Source organism: Pipistrellus hanaki (assembly GCF_964339955.1).
Source record: "Pipistrellus hanaki genome assembly, chromosome: 17".
NCBI classification, from domain to species: domain Eukaryota; kingdom Metazoa; phylum Chordata; class Mammalia; order Chiroptera; family Vespertilionidae; genus Pipistrellus; species Pipistrellus hanaki.
The window spans coordinates 35,751,200-35,768,417 of NC_140519.1; the positions used below are offsets into that span (position 1 = coordinate 35,751,200).

A 17,218-nucleotide genomic window follows, 5' to 3' on the forward strand; every position below is an offset into this window, starting at 1 on the left:
GATCAGCAGCCCTCTGGAGTGAGGAGAAGATGTGACATGGTGGCTGCCCTGAAGAAAGAAGTTGTTACATGACAGTATCTACAGAAGGAAGGAGATCCAGATTATTCTTCCAGTGTTACCGATCTCACACACATGCAAGGTTTCTTAGAAGATAGGACAAATACCTCTTAAAATATATATGTATTTTTTAATTGATTTCAGAGAGGAAGGGAGAGGGAGAGAAACATCAGTGTTGAGAGAGAATCATTGATCATCTGTCTCCTGCACAACCCACACTTGGGATCAAGCCCGCAACCCGGGCATGTGCCCTGACCAGGAATGGAACCATAACCTCCTGGCTCAGTGGTCAGTTAACTGTGGCTCGTGAACCACATGCGGCTCTTTGGCCCCTTGAGTGTGGCTCTTTAACAAAATATTATGTGCTGGCACACACATACAGTGTGATTGAAACTTCGTGGCCCATGCGCAGAAGTCGGTTTTCGGCTCTCAAAAGAAATTTCAATCGTTGTACTGTTGATATTTGACTCTGTTGACTAATGAGTTTGCCGACCATTGTCCTGGCTTACAGGCTGAGGCTCAAACACTGAACTATGCCAGCTGGGTGAAAAGTATCTTTTTAGTAACCCTGGTATAAAGCTCCAAATCAAGGTACATTTCACATTGCATATAAATCTTGAAATAACAGTTACATGAATAGAAAAAGGGTTATCAAAAAATTGGCAGGAATTGCGGAAACTGGTTTGGCTCAGTGGTTAGAGCGTTGGCCTGCAGACTGAAAGGTCCCGGGTTCGATTCCGGTCAAGGGCATGTACATTGGTTGCGGGCACATCCGCGGTAGGGGGCGTGCAGGATGCAGCTGGTCGATGATTCTCTCTCATCGACATTTCTAGCTTCCTATCCCTCTCCCTTCCTCTCTGTAAAAATTCAATAAAATATATTTAAAAAATTATTTTAAAAAATTGGCAGGAATCCTAGGAAGCCTCAATTCAGAAAACAAGTGGATTTTACCAATCCGCAGTACACCATGGTAGTAGAAATCATTAAAGCTGCCTGTTGCCTGCATGTTGTTCAGAAAATATAATCTTCAGGGCATGGTGAGAGCACTAAGGACCTGGCACAGCTTACCCCAAAGCAGGCAGCGCAAAGCAGGAAATAGGAAAGGTGTTAAATTGGAATCTAGTGAAAGATCAAATCGAAATGACCCAGCAGAAGGAAAAAATGACCAGCAGGTGGTACCAGAGAGTAGTGAGGAGCTGGGGTAGACAAACCAGTATCTGAGACACAGGTAAGTGGTGAGAGAGAAGCTAAATCTGAACTGGCCAAGTCAAGTCACAAAGGATCTGAGTCAAATGTAAAGGACCTTTCATAGGGGAAAAAAAATCATTTATGCTGGAAGTGAAAACAAGTAAATAGTGGACAGATTTACCAAATGCTGTGAAGATGAACAATGGCTACAGGAACAAGTCTACTTAGCATTTGTGTGTGTGTGTGTGTGTGTGTGTGTGTGTGTGTGTGAACAAAGGAACGAGTTTCTGCAAGGTCCTGGAGAACGTGTTAATTTTTTTCCTTGAAAGTGACAAGATTCTTAGATTTTTTTAAAAAAAATGGATTCTGAAGGGAGTAGCCAAAGAACCTATATGCAGAACCCATGGACAGAGACAACTTTGTGGTGATGGCCAGAGGCGGGGGAAGGGGATAAGTGGGGGTGGGAAAACGTGAGGGAGGAGGAAGAAGGATGTCTGTGATAGTGTCAACAATAAAGTAAAAAAAAAAAAAAAATGGAGTCTACCAATCATGTTGCCAAAGGAACTCTTGCAATGTTTCTGCAGCCACTGGGGCTTGGGAATTAAGAGAGACAAGAACAACTCTCAAGTCTTAACTAAAACTCTCCTTGAAGAAGTGCAAAACCAAATGTAACAGCATTTCCCTCTGTGTGCATGGCTGGGAGAGAAATGCCTTCTCTCAGTCTTCAGCCTGAGGTTTTGTCTGAGAGAAGAGACAGAACCCCGGCAGTCCCAGTCTGACAGGTCTGGCTTTCCGGGAAATAATGGTATCCTTCAACTGAGAGCTCACAGCTCACATACCAGGAGGGGTCCCTTCATTTGAAAGTTTTCTCAAGGGTTCCTCCAGGGCAAAATGACTGCAAAAAAGCCAGAAGAGACAGACACCAAAGAGAGTTACAAAATAAAATGTCCAGATTAAAATATTAAGGGGCTGTGAAATTAGCTTTAGGCAATGTGTTGGTTCTTAAATTATGAAAAGTTTGGAAGTATTGTAAATATTAAGTCTTCCTGCACCGAAGGCTATGTTTGCTTAATGACTAGTGAGCATGGGAATCTATTTTTTAATCTTCTGAGAGGGATCCCACTTGGCAAACCTGACTGGAGGGGTTTAGGAGAGACAAAGAATAGACAGGGCAGGGCTGTGCTAATGTAGATGAGAGGGAACTTCCTCATACCTTTACATATTTAGAATGTTAATTCTTAATAGGTTGAAGTCACATTGAAAGGATGATAAGAGCATTGTAGGTATCCCTTGGGGAAACTCAGAGGATAGAATTTTGGTGCCTTCATTAGACTTACTCCAGCACAGAAATCACTTTTTTTATTTCCTTTTCCTTTGTGAAAGGAAGCTGCTTCTCTACAGAGTTTGGTGGAGTCCTTTATTGTGAACCTCTTTTGTATTTGTTTGTATCTGGTAAGAGCTGAGTGGGACCAGAGCCTGCCTTCCCCAGCTCTCATGCACTAGATCCTGTGGAATCTGAATTCAGTCTGTGAAAGATTTGTTTTCAGGTTTACCAGCTGTTTATTTTCAGGAACATTTGAACATGTTATTTTATAAATGATGATGCCAGGGTTAGAACTGCGTGTTTTTTTGTGTGTGTGTGTTTTGGGTGTTTTTTTTGTTTGTTTGTTTTCTGTTTTTTTGAATTTTAAAAAGTTATGTCAGTTCTGAAAAGTCCATCTCAGAGTGGTGGAGTGAACTTGTTTTACTCTGGGCAGGAGAGTGTTAAACCTGGTGTTTTAAAGCATGTTTCTCTAAGGTTAACCATGAAGTCTAAATGTTATTTTTAGTTGTATTTTGCTTTTGGTACTGCCAAATATTGAGTTTGGTTTTTATGGTTCCTAATGTTTTCTGGGGGGGAAAAAATTGTTCCCTAAAAGAAAAGAAGGGGAAAAATAATGAAAAAGGCATACATTCAACAAACCTGGCCTCTGGGTTTTCTTATTCTGTTAAATGGCTTATCTTTCTTTTTCTTTCTTTCTTACTTTTTTTTTTTCCTTTTAACTGCAGGTTGTATTTAAAGGGTCACAGTGGGACAGCAGGACAGCAGAGCAGCCTGGTCATACATGGCGCTGATTTCAGCACTAAAGATGCCGATAATGACAACTGTCTATGCAAATGTGCCCTCATGCTCACAGGAGGTAAGTCCTGTGGGGCCGTTCTCTGTGTTATGTTTTAGTGGTTTGCGGCTTGAGGTTTCTTATCGATGAGAAAGGACTATGATCTTCTGGTTGGGGAACTTAAGAGCAAGTCCCCAGAGAGCATTTGTTCTGCCCACTAATTCCCCATGTGTCCTTCTGCAAGATGCTGCCAGCACATTGAGGCATTTGCACCCCCCCCCCTGCAATACCTAAGAGGGGGTGTGCTAAGCTTCATCCTGAATACATTCTTTAGCCTCTTAAAGTCCCAGTTACTCTACCTACCCAATAATCATACTGATACCCATAGTTCCAATGCAGCATACTGGGGGGGAAGGGGGGCAGAATCTTACAAAATGTTTTGCAACTGCATAGGAGAGTTCATTGACAATTTTGTTGAAATGGAATACGAAGAATAAAGAGGTATAGTTAAATCTAACGTCATACAATTAAGAACAGTTATACAGGACTTTGCATTATATGCTGTTGATCTCTGTAAGACATTGGAGCTGGTGTAAGAGATACCATTAAATAAGAATGTATCTTTGGGTAAGAAAGTTAATCCGTTTTTCACTTTTTTAGTACTTTTCCAGCTCTGTTTTTGTAAAAGGAAAATTCTCAATTTGATGCTAGTGTGTCTGTAATGATTCCTTTGCACTTTCTTAATAATTACCCTTCTTAGCAAAGAAAAATACAAAACTTTCTTCACAGGCTCCAGGCCTTGGCCAGGTAATAGCACCTTCCTAGAATTAAATAAAGTGATTCTGTTTCAACTATATTGAGCTTCATATCTACCTTTTATTATAGCACGTGGTACTGATTTTCTAGTTAAAGGAATGTTAAAACTTTGCATGTTAACATGTATTCACAATATTCGATGTTTAACAAATCATTGATTTAAAGAAAACTGTTTCTATTAAGTATTAATAAAAGTTCTAAGCAGATAAGGCAAAAACTGCAAAGTTGATAGGTAAGTAACTGAAGTCTGAGAAGCGCTAAGCTAACCCCCACTGGCAAATGATGAGGCTTGAGGATGTTATAGGCTCTGGCAGAGAAGGAGTTGGCACCAAACAAAATTATAAAGGAAGCTTTTTGCCCAGTGTTTCTCCTCACAGTTTTATTCCCTTTAGTGTTATTCCCTTCTCTTGATAGAATAGCTACAACTCCCACCTTCAATTGTTCTGATTCTCTCTCTGTCTTATTCTATAGTAAAACACCTTTTCATTCAGTAAGGGGGGGAAAAACTGTTTAAACCTAACATTTTTCTTCCCAAACTGTGATACTATTCACATTGTTATTACATGCTATTTTGTTTGTTGTACTGTCTTACTTGAACTCCAAACTCAGTGACATAAGTAGGGAAAGGAACTCTAACCTTCACTTTGCACATAAGGAAAACAAAAGTAAATTGATGCCCATCATTTCATCCTTAACATCCAGTGCAGTAGATTGTTGCACATGGTGCATGAATGAATGAATGAATAACCATCTTGTAATCCTCAAATTGCTTTCAAATTTGGAAGCCGATGAAATGAATCATTAGTTTGACATTTTTCTCATCAATTAACAGCACAAAAGAGTATGGAGAGAAGGTTTTGGAGAAGTCTTTTTACCTTCATCCATCCTCCACACCCCCATACCCAAATCTCTATTAATACTATTATACAGCCAAATGACATTCCATCGACCCCAGCCACTCCATTTATATTAACATCTTTTCAGCATGAGACCAGCTCTTGTATTATCGATACCAGCCCAGTATGATTCTGCCTCTATTACAGCCTTCTTCTTAAGCTTGGCACATGCCATTTGGCATCACATTTAACCTCATCAAACAGTTAAAAGTCCTCTCTATGTAATCTTATGACCCCCCCGCTCCCCAAAGCAGTTGTTAGAAATTTAGAATACTTTTTTAATGGCAGATTTTAGTATATGGGCTGCCAATGCGAGCACAAGTATATTGGGTTTTAAACTTTTTTCCAGAGAGAAATTTTTTCCTTTTTATTACCTTCCTCATCCCATGAAGGGAATTATCAGAAACTCGATACAAAGACAGAAAGACTTTGATTGTCCACTTCCCTGCCCATTTTAATACTGAAGCACATTCATTTTCCTAGTGTCTATTTTTACAGATAATTTTTCTTACCAAATAAATACAACACATGAGAGACCAACAATAAAATCTTTCGAATGTTTCCTTAGAAGAGCATCCAATATGTTCATAGCTCTGTCATAGTAATGAAAACGTAGAGCAAAGTAAAGAGAATAATGCACCTCTTGGTTATTGATGTGAAAACTTCATTGCTCAGATTTATGGTTTTATTTCTGCTTCAAATGAGTGTACTTTGTCATGTTCTTTCATCCATAATCATTCTTGGACCTGCTTCTTACTCACCAATAAACACACATGTTGGGAAGAGAAAATTTCCGTTGCTTGGGCTGGAATAGTCTAAGTAAATGTGTCTTTGTAACAAACGCCATTACCCTATCAAATATCCTTTTGAAAGAACCCAGGTCTTGCAAAGCTCTTCAGTCTACAAAGCTCATGTGTGGAATTTAGATAGCTAAGAGCTGGAGAGCGTAAGGATGCATGTGACAGTCCAGGTAATGTGAGTACTGCGTGGGACTTACGTCTGCTTAGCTCCTCCCCATCACCTCTATATTTTCTCTGTCATATTTTCTCTCAGAACCACTTTCTCATCTAATGATTTCCTTTTTTAAAAAAATTGAATTTGAACTTGTTGCCTATTTAAAATAGTCTCTTTTAAGCAGTGAGATTCCAATACTCTTTGAAACTAATAATTTATAGTTCTCTGTCATCATCAATTAAAGTTTTTTTATGTTGTTTATCTTTTTTGCTTTGTTTCTTCTAAAGGGAATTAAGAGTAAAGTAAGATTTATTGCCTAGTAACTGTCCTCAATAGTTTTCTTCAAGTACATGGAGGGATTATAGTTGAAGAATGTGGTATCATTGTTTACCCTTATCTGTCCAACACTGAACAACAGGAGATGGGCTTAATTGAAAGCAGAAGGTATTTCAGCTAGACATATGGTAGAACATTTTGATCTTTCTTCTGACATTCTAACTTTCTTCCAACAATTTAACATAGTTTAATGAGCATGAAGGGTCAACTACTATTAGAGATTTGAGCAACTTAGACTAGAACTCTCCTCTTTTGAGGGCGACCATCCACAGAAAAAGTAAAGAAGAAATAACACAATAAAAATAAAAAATAAAAATAAATAAATAAATAAATAAATAAAACTCTGCCACTTCTAGGGACACGATATGACATGTGGTAGAGCTGTGGCAGGAATGGAGAAGTAACATAGGTGGAGTGTCCATGATCAAAGGTCAGAAGGAGCTGCCAGGGAGGATTGTGCATTTCTAGTTATGGACGCCTTCACCGAGAGCGCTTAGAGCTATTTGTATGGAAGAGCTTTCTTATGCATTACCCTGGAATTGTGGATCCAGAAAAGATTGTCCCTTTCATGTTCTTCTGGTTCTGTGATTCCCATAGCCATGTCCTCACTGTGGCTGTAGTAATAGTAATTTCAGAGCATAGGTTGTAATTCATAGTGCATGGCTGGGTGGAAAGGAGGTGTATTCGGCTGAGAAAGCCCATTTCCATCGATAGAAATAGGTACCACCGTGTTTGACTGCTCCTTTTATAGAAGCATGTGTGCCTATTCCTGCCTTACCCAAAAGCCATCAATTCTTCCATCCAATTTAAATTTTGAATCATTTTCATGTTTCATTGTACATTTCTTATGGAATCAAACTCTATATTTTGATTTCAAAATTACCACACAAATTTTCTATGGATGTGACCCCTCTATTAATCATTAAATAGAGATGATTTGTCAACATAGATTTATAAGCCAGGAATAACCTGTGCTCAATGATTCTATTGACATTAGGAAAATTTGTAGTTCACTCTCTTGATATAGCATATTGTGACAAATCTGCATATTTAAGTAGGAGGAGGAATACATTTAAGATGACTGTAGGAAATAATAATTTAGTCCCACAGAAAAGCTCCTACTTTGCTCTCCTGAGCCCAAAGAAAGGAATCAGTTTCTTATAAATGTAACACTTTATCCACTATTTAACATTAAGAAAATAAAAATGTAATTTTATTCAATGCATGCTTTTTTTATATGAACTTACTGTACATAAAAATAAGTATGCAAAGAACACCTGACCTCCAAATTATGAAAATGAAAAACTTTTATCACTAGATTGTCATATTCAAAGCAAACTTACATTCAAAGAAAATGTGGTCTTTGCTACTAAACTAGCATTCTTCAAAATAAGTTATTCTAAAAGTCTGTTAGAAACTACAGTTGCTAAAGGTTGCCAACAAAAACAAAACGTGGTATTGTTTTAAATTCTTTTTCTTACCTTACTTTTCTTTCAACACAATCTCCATATTTAGTGTATAATATAAAAGCTGTGTAAAAATGTGGCCTAATCTTCTGCAGAGAGAAATCTGTTGTGGGGGGAACTTCAGCGTCTTTTCCCACGCATAAACTATTTCAGCCAACAGACACGACTTGCAAAAGCTAACAAAGGATATCTCTCAGTTCAGTCCTAAAAGGGGATCAAGCCATACACATAAATTTCTTTAAACACCCTGGAACTTAGCAGATGCTAACAGCTTAGAGTTGATAAAATGCTTATCTTGTCTTCTATTTAATCTTGAAGAAGACAAAGAAAATGCAAGAAATTACCCTGTTTCCCCGAAAATAAGACAGTGTCTTATATTAATTTTTTCTCCCAAAGTTGCGCTAGGTCTTATTTTCGGAGGATGTCTTATTTTCGGGGAAACACGGGTAGTAGCTTCTCTAACTGGTTGAAGTGACAAGATTTGGGGGGAAAATAGGATCATCTCAGAGTTTTTAATAACCCAAGAAGGATGTGCTAAGCATTGTCATATAACTGGCATTCCCTAGATTTTAAGACAAAAATGTTGAAAGAAAAGATCCATGTTGATCATTTAAGGTTAACCACAGAAGTCTATATTGCATTATTTATGTCAAAGCAATTTCTTATTTGTTACATAATCTGTAAACCTATTCCACAAAAATTGACATTTCTTCAAGGCAGGGATTTCATACTATCTGCCCCTGTAATCTCCATGTCTAGCATAGTTATGGGCACCCAGTGCTCAGTAAATGTTGGTTAAATGAATGAATATGTTTTCCCTGAATCTGAAAGGACATAACAAAATTATAAGTAATCCTGATGAGGAGACAAAAATAAATCAACATAGATATGAATGTGACTTTGCATGAACTTAAAGATACATATATATGTATGTGTGCAATATTTGCATGTACACATGGAACAAAGAGATGGATGTAGAAGATTAGGACAAAATATTAAGAATAACTAAATCCCAGAAGACTAACTTTCTGAGTTGGAAAAATATTGACTGTTAGGTTCCTGACTTTCAAATAAATTTTAACATCCTAAGTACAAAGTTTGGAACTATACTCCTGTTTTCTGGGGGAAATTTTTTTGCTTCTTTGAAAAGAGGGGGAAAAAAATCAGAATATGTCTTCAAAGGATAAGTTTGGATAATGACCCAGAATCTATAGCTCTGTAGCACAAAGTTGTTACCATGGTTAATAACTGACAATCAATGAGAAATAATCACTTAACTTTGTTTGCATTTCACTCTGATAATGTTATAGTGAATATTTATTGCTGTCTTGCTGTCCAACAGGCATTTTTTGCATTTTCCTAAGTAACTTGTATTTAATAGCTTACACTATGCTTCTAAAAGCCCTTTGAATTAGGCAAGAGCTAAGACACAGAAAAGTTAGACAATTATCCAAAAGTCACAGAATTAGTATCAGGCATAGGACTTGAACATTTGAACGCAACCTTCAGATAAGCCATCATCTTGCCCACTCCTCCCACTGCCTCTGTTAAAGGAATGGCGTGCAAACACAAGAATTCAACCCTACTTTGCAGCATGTTTTAATGAGGACCTGACATGAAATGAAGTCCAGGGGAGGGAAGAGACAGTAAGAGAATACCTAGAGGTTTTAAATGAATTCAAGATTACTCGCCAGGATAAATAACTTTTCATCTTTCAAACAAAAAGAAGAGAAACAGGGGGAGCCACATCCTTGGCCTAAAGCCAACTTGTGCACACGACTCAGCAGAAGGTATTTTGTGATGATCCCACTGATAACAGTGGCATCAATCAGTTTTAGTTCAGCTTTGTCCTTGGTGATAAAAGAGGAAAATCTTATTTTCTGGGCAAGTTCTTTTGCATACTGATGACTAGAATGCATGCATTGAAAATGAATGAATGAAACCTATAAAAACAGATATGTTCTTTTATCTTGCTATACTAGTTACCTTAGGAAAACGGTGTTGAGAGACATTTTGTTTAGATCAGAATTTGAGAGTTAAGTTTCCTGATTTTTAAATAAATTTGAACTTCCTGAGTACCGAGTTTAGAATTAAATTCCTATTTTCTGGGCAAACTTTCATTTATGGGTGATAAAATACGAATTTTCTGCTTCAAAGATAAAAGACTTGATTGATTTTTAAAGGCCTAGGAAGCGCAGGGTGGTTATTTCAAAACTAAATTTTAATGAGTTAAGTGTAAATGAATTAGAAACATGCGTCTCAGATTTCTTATTAAAATATACATGAGGTTACAGGTTATGAAGAAAAATGCTTGGCAAAGTACATCTCAGCAGTTGCCAATTTTAAAACATTTGAGACATGTTATCAGTTGTTCCAGCAGCCGATGGAAGCTGCGTTCTTCTATCCTTTGCTTACATCACCGAGTCCTTTCAAACTTAAAGTGCCTTTGCTAGCTTAACTTATTTAGCATATTGCTTATTTATTACTCCCAGACACATAAAAAACAAAGGAAAAAATCACGTTGTCTTATTCGATCCTTGAAGCTGTGCTGGGAAAATTGTTGATCAGACATTCATAAAGCACATCTTATGAATGAAGAGCTATGGCTGTGTGTTCTTAGAAAAGTTTCTTCAACTATCTCAGAATTGGTGCCTTTACTGTGATACTAACCACACCACATAAGGCTAATTGGGGAATAAAATGAGAAAATGCATAAAAATATTTAGAAGAGTCCTTGATATATATTAACTGTTCAAAAATAACAAATATTATTTACGTTCTTGATGAAAAGCTCTTAGTTATCAGTTGATGAAGTCGGCATCAATGTCTGGGTCTTCTCATTTCTGATTTGGTGCTCACATTGCCAAACAAAAAAAGTTTTTAATATAATAAAAACCTTTGTGTTGCCCTCCTATTTATTGTGCTAGCACTATTATTCTCCAACCCCTCACCCCATGGCACTCAAGCCAGCCCAAGGCTGTTGGCAGACATTCTCTCCGGCTGTCTGAGAGTACATACATATTTTCTTTCGAGTCTCTTTCTGTCCAGAGACACCCAGCCTTCAGGACCCAGCTCAGATGGTAAATGAGTGGGACTTATGGACCCACAACAGGGCTTTCTGCCTCTGTTTATAAGATTTTTGTTTTATTCTTCTAAATATATTTTTATTGATTTCAGAGAGGAGAGGGAAAGAGAGATATAGAAACATCGATGATGAGAGAATCATTGATAGGTTGCCTCCTGCATGCCCTACATTGGGGATCGAGCCCATAACCCAGGCACGTGCCCTGATTAGGAATTAAGCATGAACTCCTGGTTCATCAGTTGACACTCAACCACTGAGCAACACCAGCTAAGATCTTTATAAGATTTTAAAAATCTCTGTTTAATGGCTGTAATCTCATTTTTTTAAACAGTCTGTTGTCTCTTTCCTACACAAAACTGTGGCCCAGCAGATGTGGCTCAGTTGCTTGAGCATCATCCCATGCACCAAAAGGTCACCATTTTAATTCCCAGCCAGAGCATATGCCTGAGTTTCAGGCTCTATCCCCAGCAAGGGAAGTGCAGGAGGCAGCCAATCCATGTTTCTCTCTCATCAGTGTTTCTATCTCTCTCCCTCTTTTTTCATCTTTCTAAAAATCAATAAAAACATGCTTTAAAAAAAAAAAAAAGAACAAACAAGGACAAAAAAACACACCGTATACTCCTTAATATCAGGAAATTTGTTTTACTTAACTCTGACCCCTATGTCCTCCCATTGGTTAATGTTTGTTTAATTGATTCTAGATTCAACTTTTCCCCCTTTATCATGCTGCCACTTATACTTAGGAAAGCTTTGGCAGGTTATAGTCACAGAATGGGGGCTCCACATACTATTTTATTAAACATTTAACCTGAAAGGTCTAGTTTTCCTGGTCAAATGTTGACTTCCACTCCTAGAGAATGTTTTACTTGTTCACCTGATGATATACAAGTAGACTGAGTCAACTATAAATTTTTCCATGAGCATAATTCAACTTTCTATCAAGACAGTCCACTTCTCACCTTTATTCCTGCAAGTGTCCCCCTTGTTCACCATGCCAGCTGCACTGATGTTCTCTAAGAGAGAACACTTGAAGATTTCTTTCCTCTTCATGGCATTGGCAGGTGCTATACTCTGCTTACAAGAGTCTTTCCCATCTTTATGTGGCTGCCTCGCTCTCATCCTTGAGGTCTTATTAAATAGCAACTTCTTCGAGGACCTTGCAAAGTCAAGTAGATTTCCTGCTAGTCTCCATTACAGATCCCTAATGCTTCTGTCTGTTTTTTTGTTCCTTTGCTCAATATTTGTATTTATTTATTTGCTTACTTTTTGTCTGTTTTTCACATTAGAAGTAAGTTCCATGAGGGCAGGGACTACGTTTGTCTTACTGAGTGCTGTGTGACAACACCTAGCCATAATGACATATTGAGTGAAGAAATAATGGAAAAATGAGTATAATGAGCATGGGTGGTTTATCAAATGTAACTTTTAGTAAACAAGGCTATTCTGACCCTAGAGACTTTATAAGAAGACAGAGTGAAAGCCAGTCAATTTGTCAAGTGAACTCTGTTCAGTGCAGCGCTAAGTATCTCAGTACACCAGAGTATTGACCAAGCCTTTCTGTTTCTCTTAGGTTAATGAAGAAGATTCTGTGATTTGGTATTAGGCCTTCTCACTTTCTCTTGTTAACTCTAACCCAGCCATTAGTCTTCTTTCAATGTCTCTAAAATGCCATTCACCTACTACAAAGATTTCCCCGCTTTACTCATTAGAATCACATGCAAGATCAATTTAGTCAATACTTTCATGTATCCCTACTGTTGCTTGTCATTTTCTTAAGCTCATCTGAAATTTCCCAATCTTTGGCCTGTGTGGTGGATTGCCAGGTGCTGTTGCAACAGCCATCTGCCTTCCCACAACCTTCCAGAATTCTTATGACTTTCTAGAAACCAAACAAAACCACACTTTTACTCTGTAAGTACCCTAATGCTGCTTGGAGGACCGTCTCATGATTTTTAGTGGTTCTCAACAATAGAGTAGCTGAATTTGCTTCAGAGACCCTGGTGGACATTGGCAAAACTATGAAAGGCTCGTTAACATGATGGAAAAAGGGCCTCAAGGTCACAGGAAAGGAGGAGAAAGTTGAAACTCCACAGCAATCAAGTTGGGTTTCATTTTCTCCTTTGAGAGTCTTCGGGGTAAATGAATTCCCTAATATCAGAATGTCTTTTGTAACATAAATAACATATTTTTACTAGTTGTACTTATCAGAAATATTTAACGGAATTAATCTTAAGACAAAAGGTTGGAATGTTACAGTTCCTCCTTCCTTGCCAAGGAGCCTTCTTGTTCCTTGTGTTTTCATCACATCAACATCTATGTTGTTTGCATACATATGGTAAAATGGCCCTGAATACAGCATCTCTCCCAGTTCATCAGCATACCTCACTGCTCCCCAGTACGAGCTGATAATTAATACAGCTTGTTATGTCTCTAGTTTGACTTTATAAACACAACCCAGCTGTATTCATCTTCCAAAATTGAAAAATGAGAACTAGCTTTTCTCCATTTAACTTTTTCTAAAGTTCCTGCAGGATGATGCTCGTGTTACACTTCAACATCAGCTGCACAGCTTTCTCTCTGTGTAGCTATTAGTCCCTTAGGTATAACTCTGCAATCAAAGGGAGGTCAACTATATCCAAGGAAAAAATATGCCAGAATGTCTCTGGCATCACTTTCTCCCTGAAGATTTCAGCAGTGTTACCTCAGGAGAGGAAGAAAAAGTACTATGTTTTATCTAAAAATCTGAGAACTTAATTCATTAAAAAAATAAAGTGCCGAGTTATCCTTATGGAGACCTATGCAAGCATAGGGACCCCATGTCACTGATCAAGTAGTTTGTTTTTCTTCTTACTGGGTTTTGAAAGAACATGAACAATCTCAGAAAAACACTGCTACATAGCAACTACATGGCTCCTACTGAGGAATACTTTCCATATTGCTATTACATACAGAGAGGGCTAGAAATTCAAATTCAAGTTGAGCATCATAGTCATTGCCAGGTGTCCAGCTAATTTCAGAAGCAGCTGATGGCCAGTTCTTGGCAAAATTATGAAATAGATGGAAAAACATCTCTTTCTCTCTCTCTCTCTCTTTAGCTGTCAGTTGTCTAAACCTCTGAATTTCTTCACTAATAATTCATTGTCCTATTCCCAATAATAGGCCCAAGATGGACTATGCCTTTTAAAGGTATCTGTATTTTACTAGTCCTACAAATAAACCCAGGCCATTTAATGAAACCTAGAAGCTTCCCATCATTCCGTGGGAAATGTGTCCCAATGGAGTGACACAGACACTTGATTCCCTGAGAGCATTCCTCTCTCTGATTGTTCATGTAATGCCTAAACCGGATGTCATTTAAAACAGTTCCACTGAGGGCAAGATATTTATCTGAATGCCTTGCTATTTGCAAACGATCCTAAACAAGCACGAACACATTTCCCTCAGCCAATGCCATTCATTTCCAAATGTTCAATTTCTTTGTCATTGTGTCTTCTTTCTTTCATTATTCACTAATTATTTTATTCAGGCTGGTGGTTTGATGCTTGTGGCCCATCCAATCTAAACGGAATGTTCTATACCGCGGGACAAAACCTGGGCAAACTGAACGGGATAAAGTGGCATTACTTCAAAGGGCCCAGTTACTCCTTACATTCCGCAACCATGATGATCCGACCTTTGGATTTCTGAAGGCACGGTCTCAGGAGCAGCTCATAACAACAACCAAGAAATCTGGAGACGCTACCAGATGAGAACCCTCTTGGAAACTTCTGGAGCAAAACCATGTGTCCCCCTTTCCGGCAACAACAGGCAGCAGTTCTGTGAAATCAGCAAGGTTCTTGACTGTGGATGTGGAGCCTGTTGGGTTCACAAGAGTCTGTGCTTGGGGTGACCCTGCTCGTGTGGCTCCGCTATCGAGGGTGCCACTCACTGTCATGCTTTCAAAAGGGAAGGAACCGCTCAGCTCCCTGCGCTTCAAACTACTACTGGATCTTACTTTGGAGCTATGATACATAGGGCTTGTTTCAGGCAAAACTGAAAAAAGAAGAACACGAACCAACAACAAAAAAAGAATATAAGTGAAGAATGGAAGCAGGCCTGCCATCATCCCATGGGAAAGACGTATCACACCCGTGAGATGGTGGTATTTCTATGCAAACCTACTAACAATACATTTATACTGTTGCACAATTTTAGTACAAGTTCAGGAGGCACAGCATCCATCGCTCTCTGAGTTGGCTCCATGTTAATGAATTTCAGAAGTCATGCTTGCTCATTGATTTCAGTTAACCCGTCTTCAAATGTAAACTCCATGTTGTTAAGTCATAATGAATTGTAGTGCATGAAGGCTAACAGTGTGATGTCGAGACAGACTCCGTTACTCTTTGATTTTTTTTTTTTATACAGTCCCCAGAAGAAGAAAAAAAAAGAACATTATCAAGTATGGAACTATATGGTAAAAAAGTTAACCCTTCCCCACTACAGTTTTCATTTGCTCTAAAAACTGACTGATATAAAAATATATATATTTATAGCCTGAGTAAAGTTTAATGAATGTGAAATTTATCATCAAGCTCTTAAAATAATATACTTGCATTTAATATTTCCCATGATATTATACATGAAAGCAGTTTTTTTAGAGTGTATTAAACTGAAGTAAAACCAAGTAAACTGGAACAGTTTATTTTACAGTATTTTCTTGCATGTGTACATGTGAGTGTAACTACATTATTTTTAAATAATGATCTTCAGTGCTTCACCCTGTTATTTCATGCTAATTTAATTTTTGCTAACTAACTGAAACATGCTTTCCAAATTTACCCCGTTCCAGTTTCCATAAAAGATACACTTTGAAGTCTATGAAAAATAAGAGAATTATATTGTATATAGCGTGCTTATATCCACAGTAAACCTAATAGCTGTTTAATCTGGAATATGCAACATTGCTCTTAATTGATGCCAATAACATAAGTTTTCAAAGAAATCTACTACACTACTTTATGAAATACATATTTCTCCATGTTTTTCTCCCTCAGGCTGTTTTTCTTAAACAGTTTCAGATTTTTAAAAATTATTAGTGATAAAAATTGGCAAAACTCTGTATTATACATAAGGGAAATACACACAAAAATTAATCATAGTCACCTATTGAATAAGAAAATTCTGACTGCTGGTTGCTATAAATTTCTTAATGAAGATATGCCTGTGGTATAATCGATTTTGAGTGAGTTTGAAGTTACTACTGTCTCTTAAGTGTTCAAGTTTACAATAGTGAACAGGTGTTATCAAACCATGAGATAAGAAAATTGAAATACATATTAGGTGTCCTTTTAGAAAAAATAAAAGTTTTCTTCAGAGCAACAATACTGATTGCAAACCTGGTGACTTGATCTGTTATGCCTTTATGGCTCTCCTCTATTTGAGAGAATGGAGCTCTTCACATTTTTAAGGAAGTACTTTTTTTTTAATTTACCATCAAATCTTTATATGTATGCATCTGTTACAACCTTGTTTTGCCTTACACACACTATTTGCAGGTTTTACAGTTTTTCTATTCTTGGTGACTCATTTATAGTACTGATTAGTCTCTAAAAACCTTCTTGATTGTCTTTGTTTAAAAGAATGAAAGTGAGTGCTTAATTCTTTTGTGTTTTTACAGATTTTTTAAACCAGTCTTTTGATAAGAAATACTATTCCCCAACTCATATTACAAAAATAAAATGAAATAACAAAAAAAAGCTTGATATTTACTGTTTGTTATCTGGGTTTGAGAAATGAAATATTTTTCCAATTATTTATAATAAAGCAATATGAAATGTTTTATGGTTTCATTATGTGCATTGTGTAATGCCTACATGTTTTTTGGTGATTTAACGTGTGTATATCCTTTGCATTTAATTATTTCAGGATAAGATAATAGGTATTAGGATTTTGTCTTTAAACTTTTATTTCAATAAAACTTGTGGTTTCTATGCAAAATTCTTCACGTCAACCACAATTTATTTCACTTAAATAAAATTGAAAATAACATATTTGTGCAACTTTATATCATTTTAAATAAGTATTTTAAAATCAGAGACCTATAGAACTGTGGAATTCAACTAGGGGAACCTACTGAATGAATTAAAGCCTCAATCTTAGAAAATCTTTGAGTCTGGGATATGATGAGAAAGCTTAGCTTCATCAGGATGGTCAATCAAAACAATGAGTCGGAGTCCCACATCTCTACTGTGTGATTATATCCTGCCAATTATTAAATGCTGTATTATCACATGGTAATGGACAACAAAATCTGGGAACTCTGCCTGTAGAACAATAGGATGA

General features: G+C 37.3%; 1 protein-coding gene across 4 annotated transcripts in view; it reads left to right on the plus strand.

Moving 5' to 3' along the window:
• ANGPT1 (angiopoietin 1) overlaps positions 1-16,632 on the plus strand; it is a 229,622-nt gene extending 212,990 nt beyond the window's left edge. For all 4 annotated transcript variants that reach the window (XM_084864479.1, XM_084864480.1, XM_084864481.1 and 1 more), the window contains 2 exons: positions 3,295-3,425; positions 14,424-16,632. In XM_084864479.1, the coding sequence (XP_084720605.1) occupies positions 3,295-3,425; positions 14,424-14,584 (292 nt within the window). In that variant the 3' untranslated portion in view covers positions 14,585-16,632. The remainder of the gene's footprint in view (positions 1-3,294; positions 3,426-14,423) is intronic.
• The last annotated feature ends 586 nt before the right edge of the window (positions 16,633-17,218 follow it).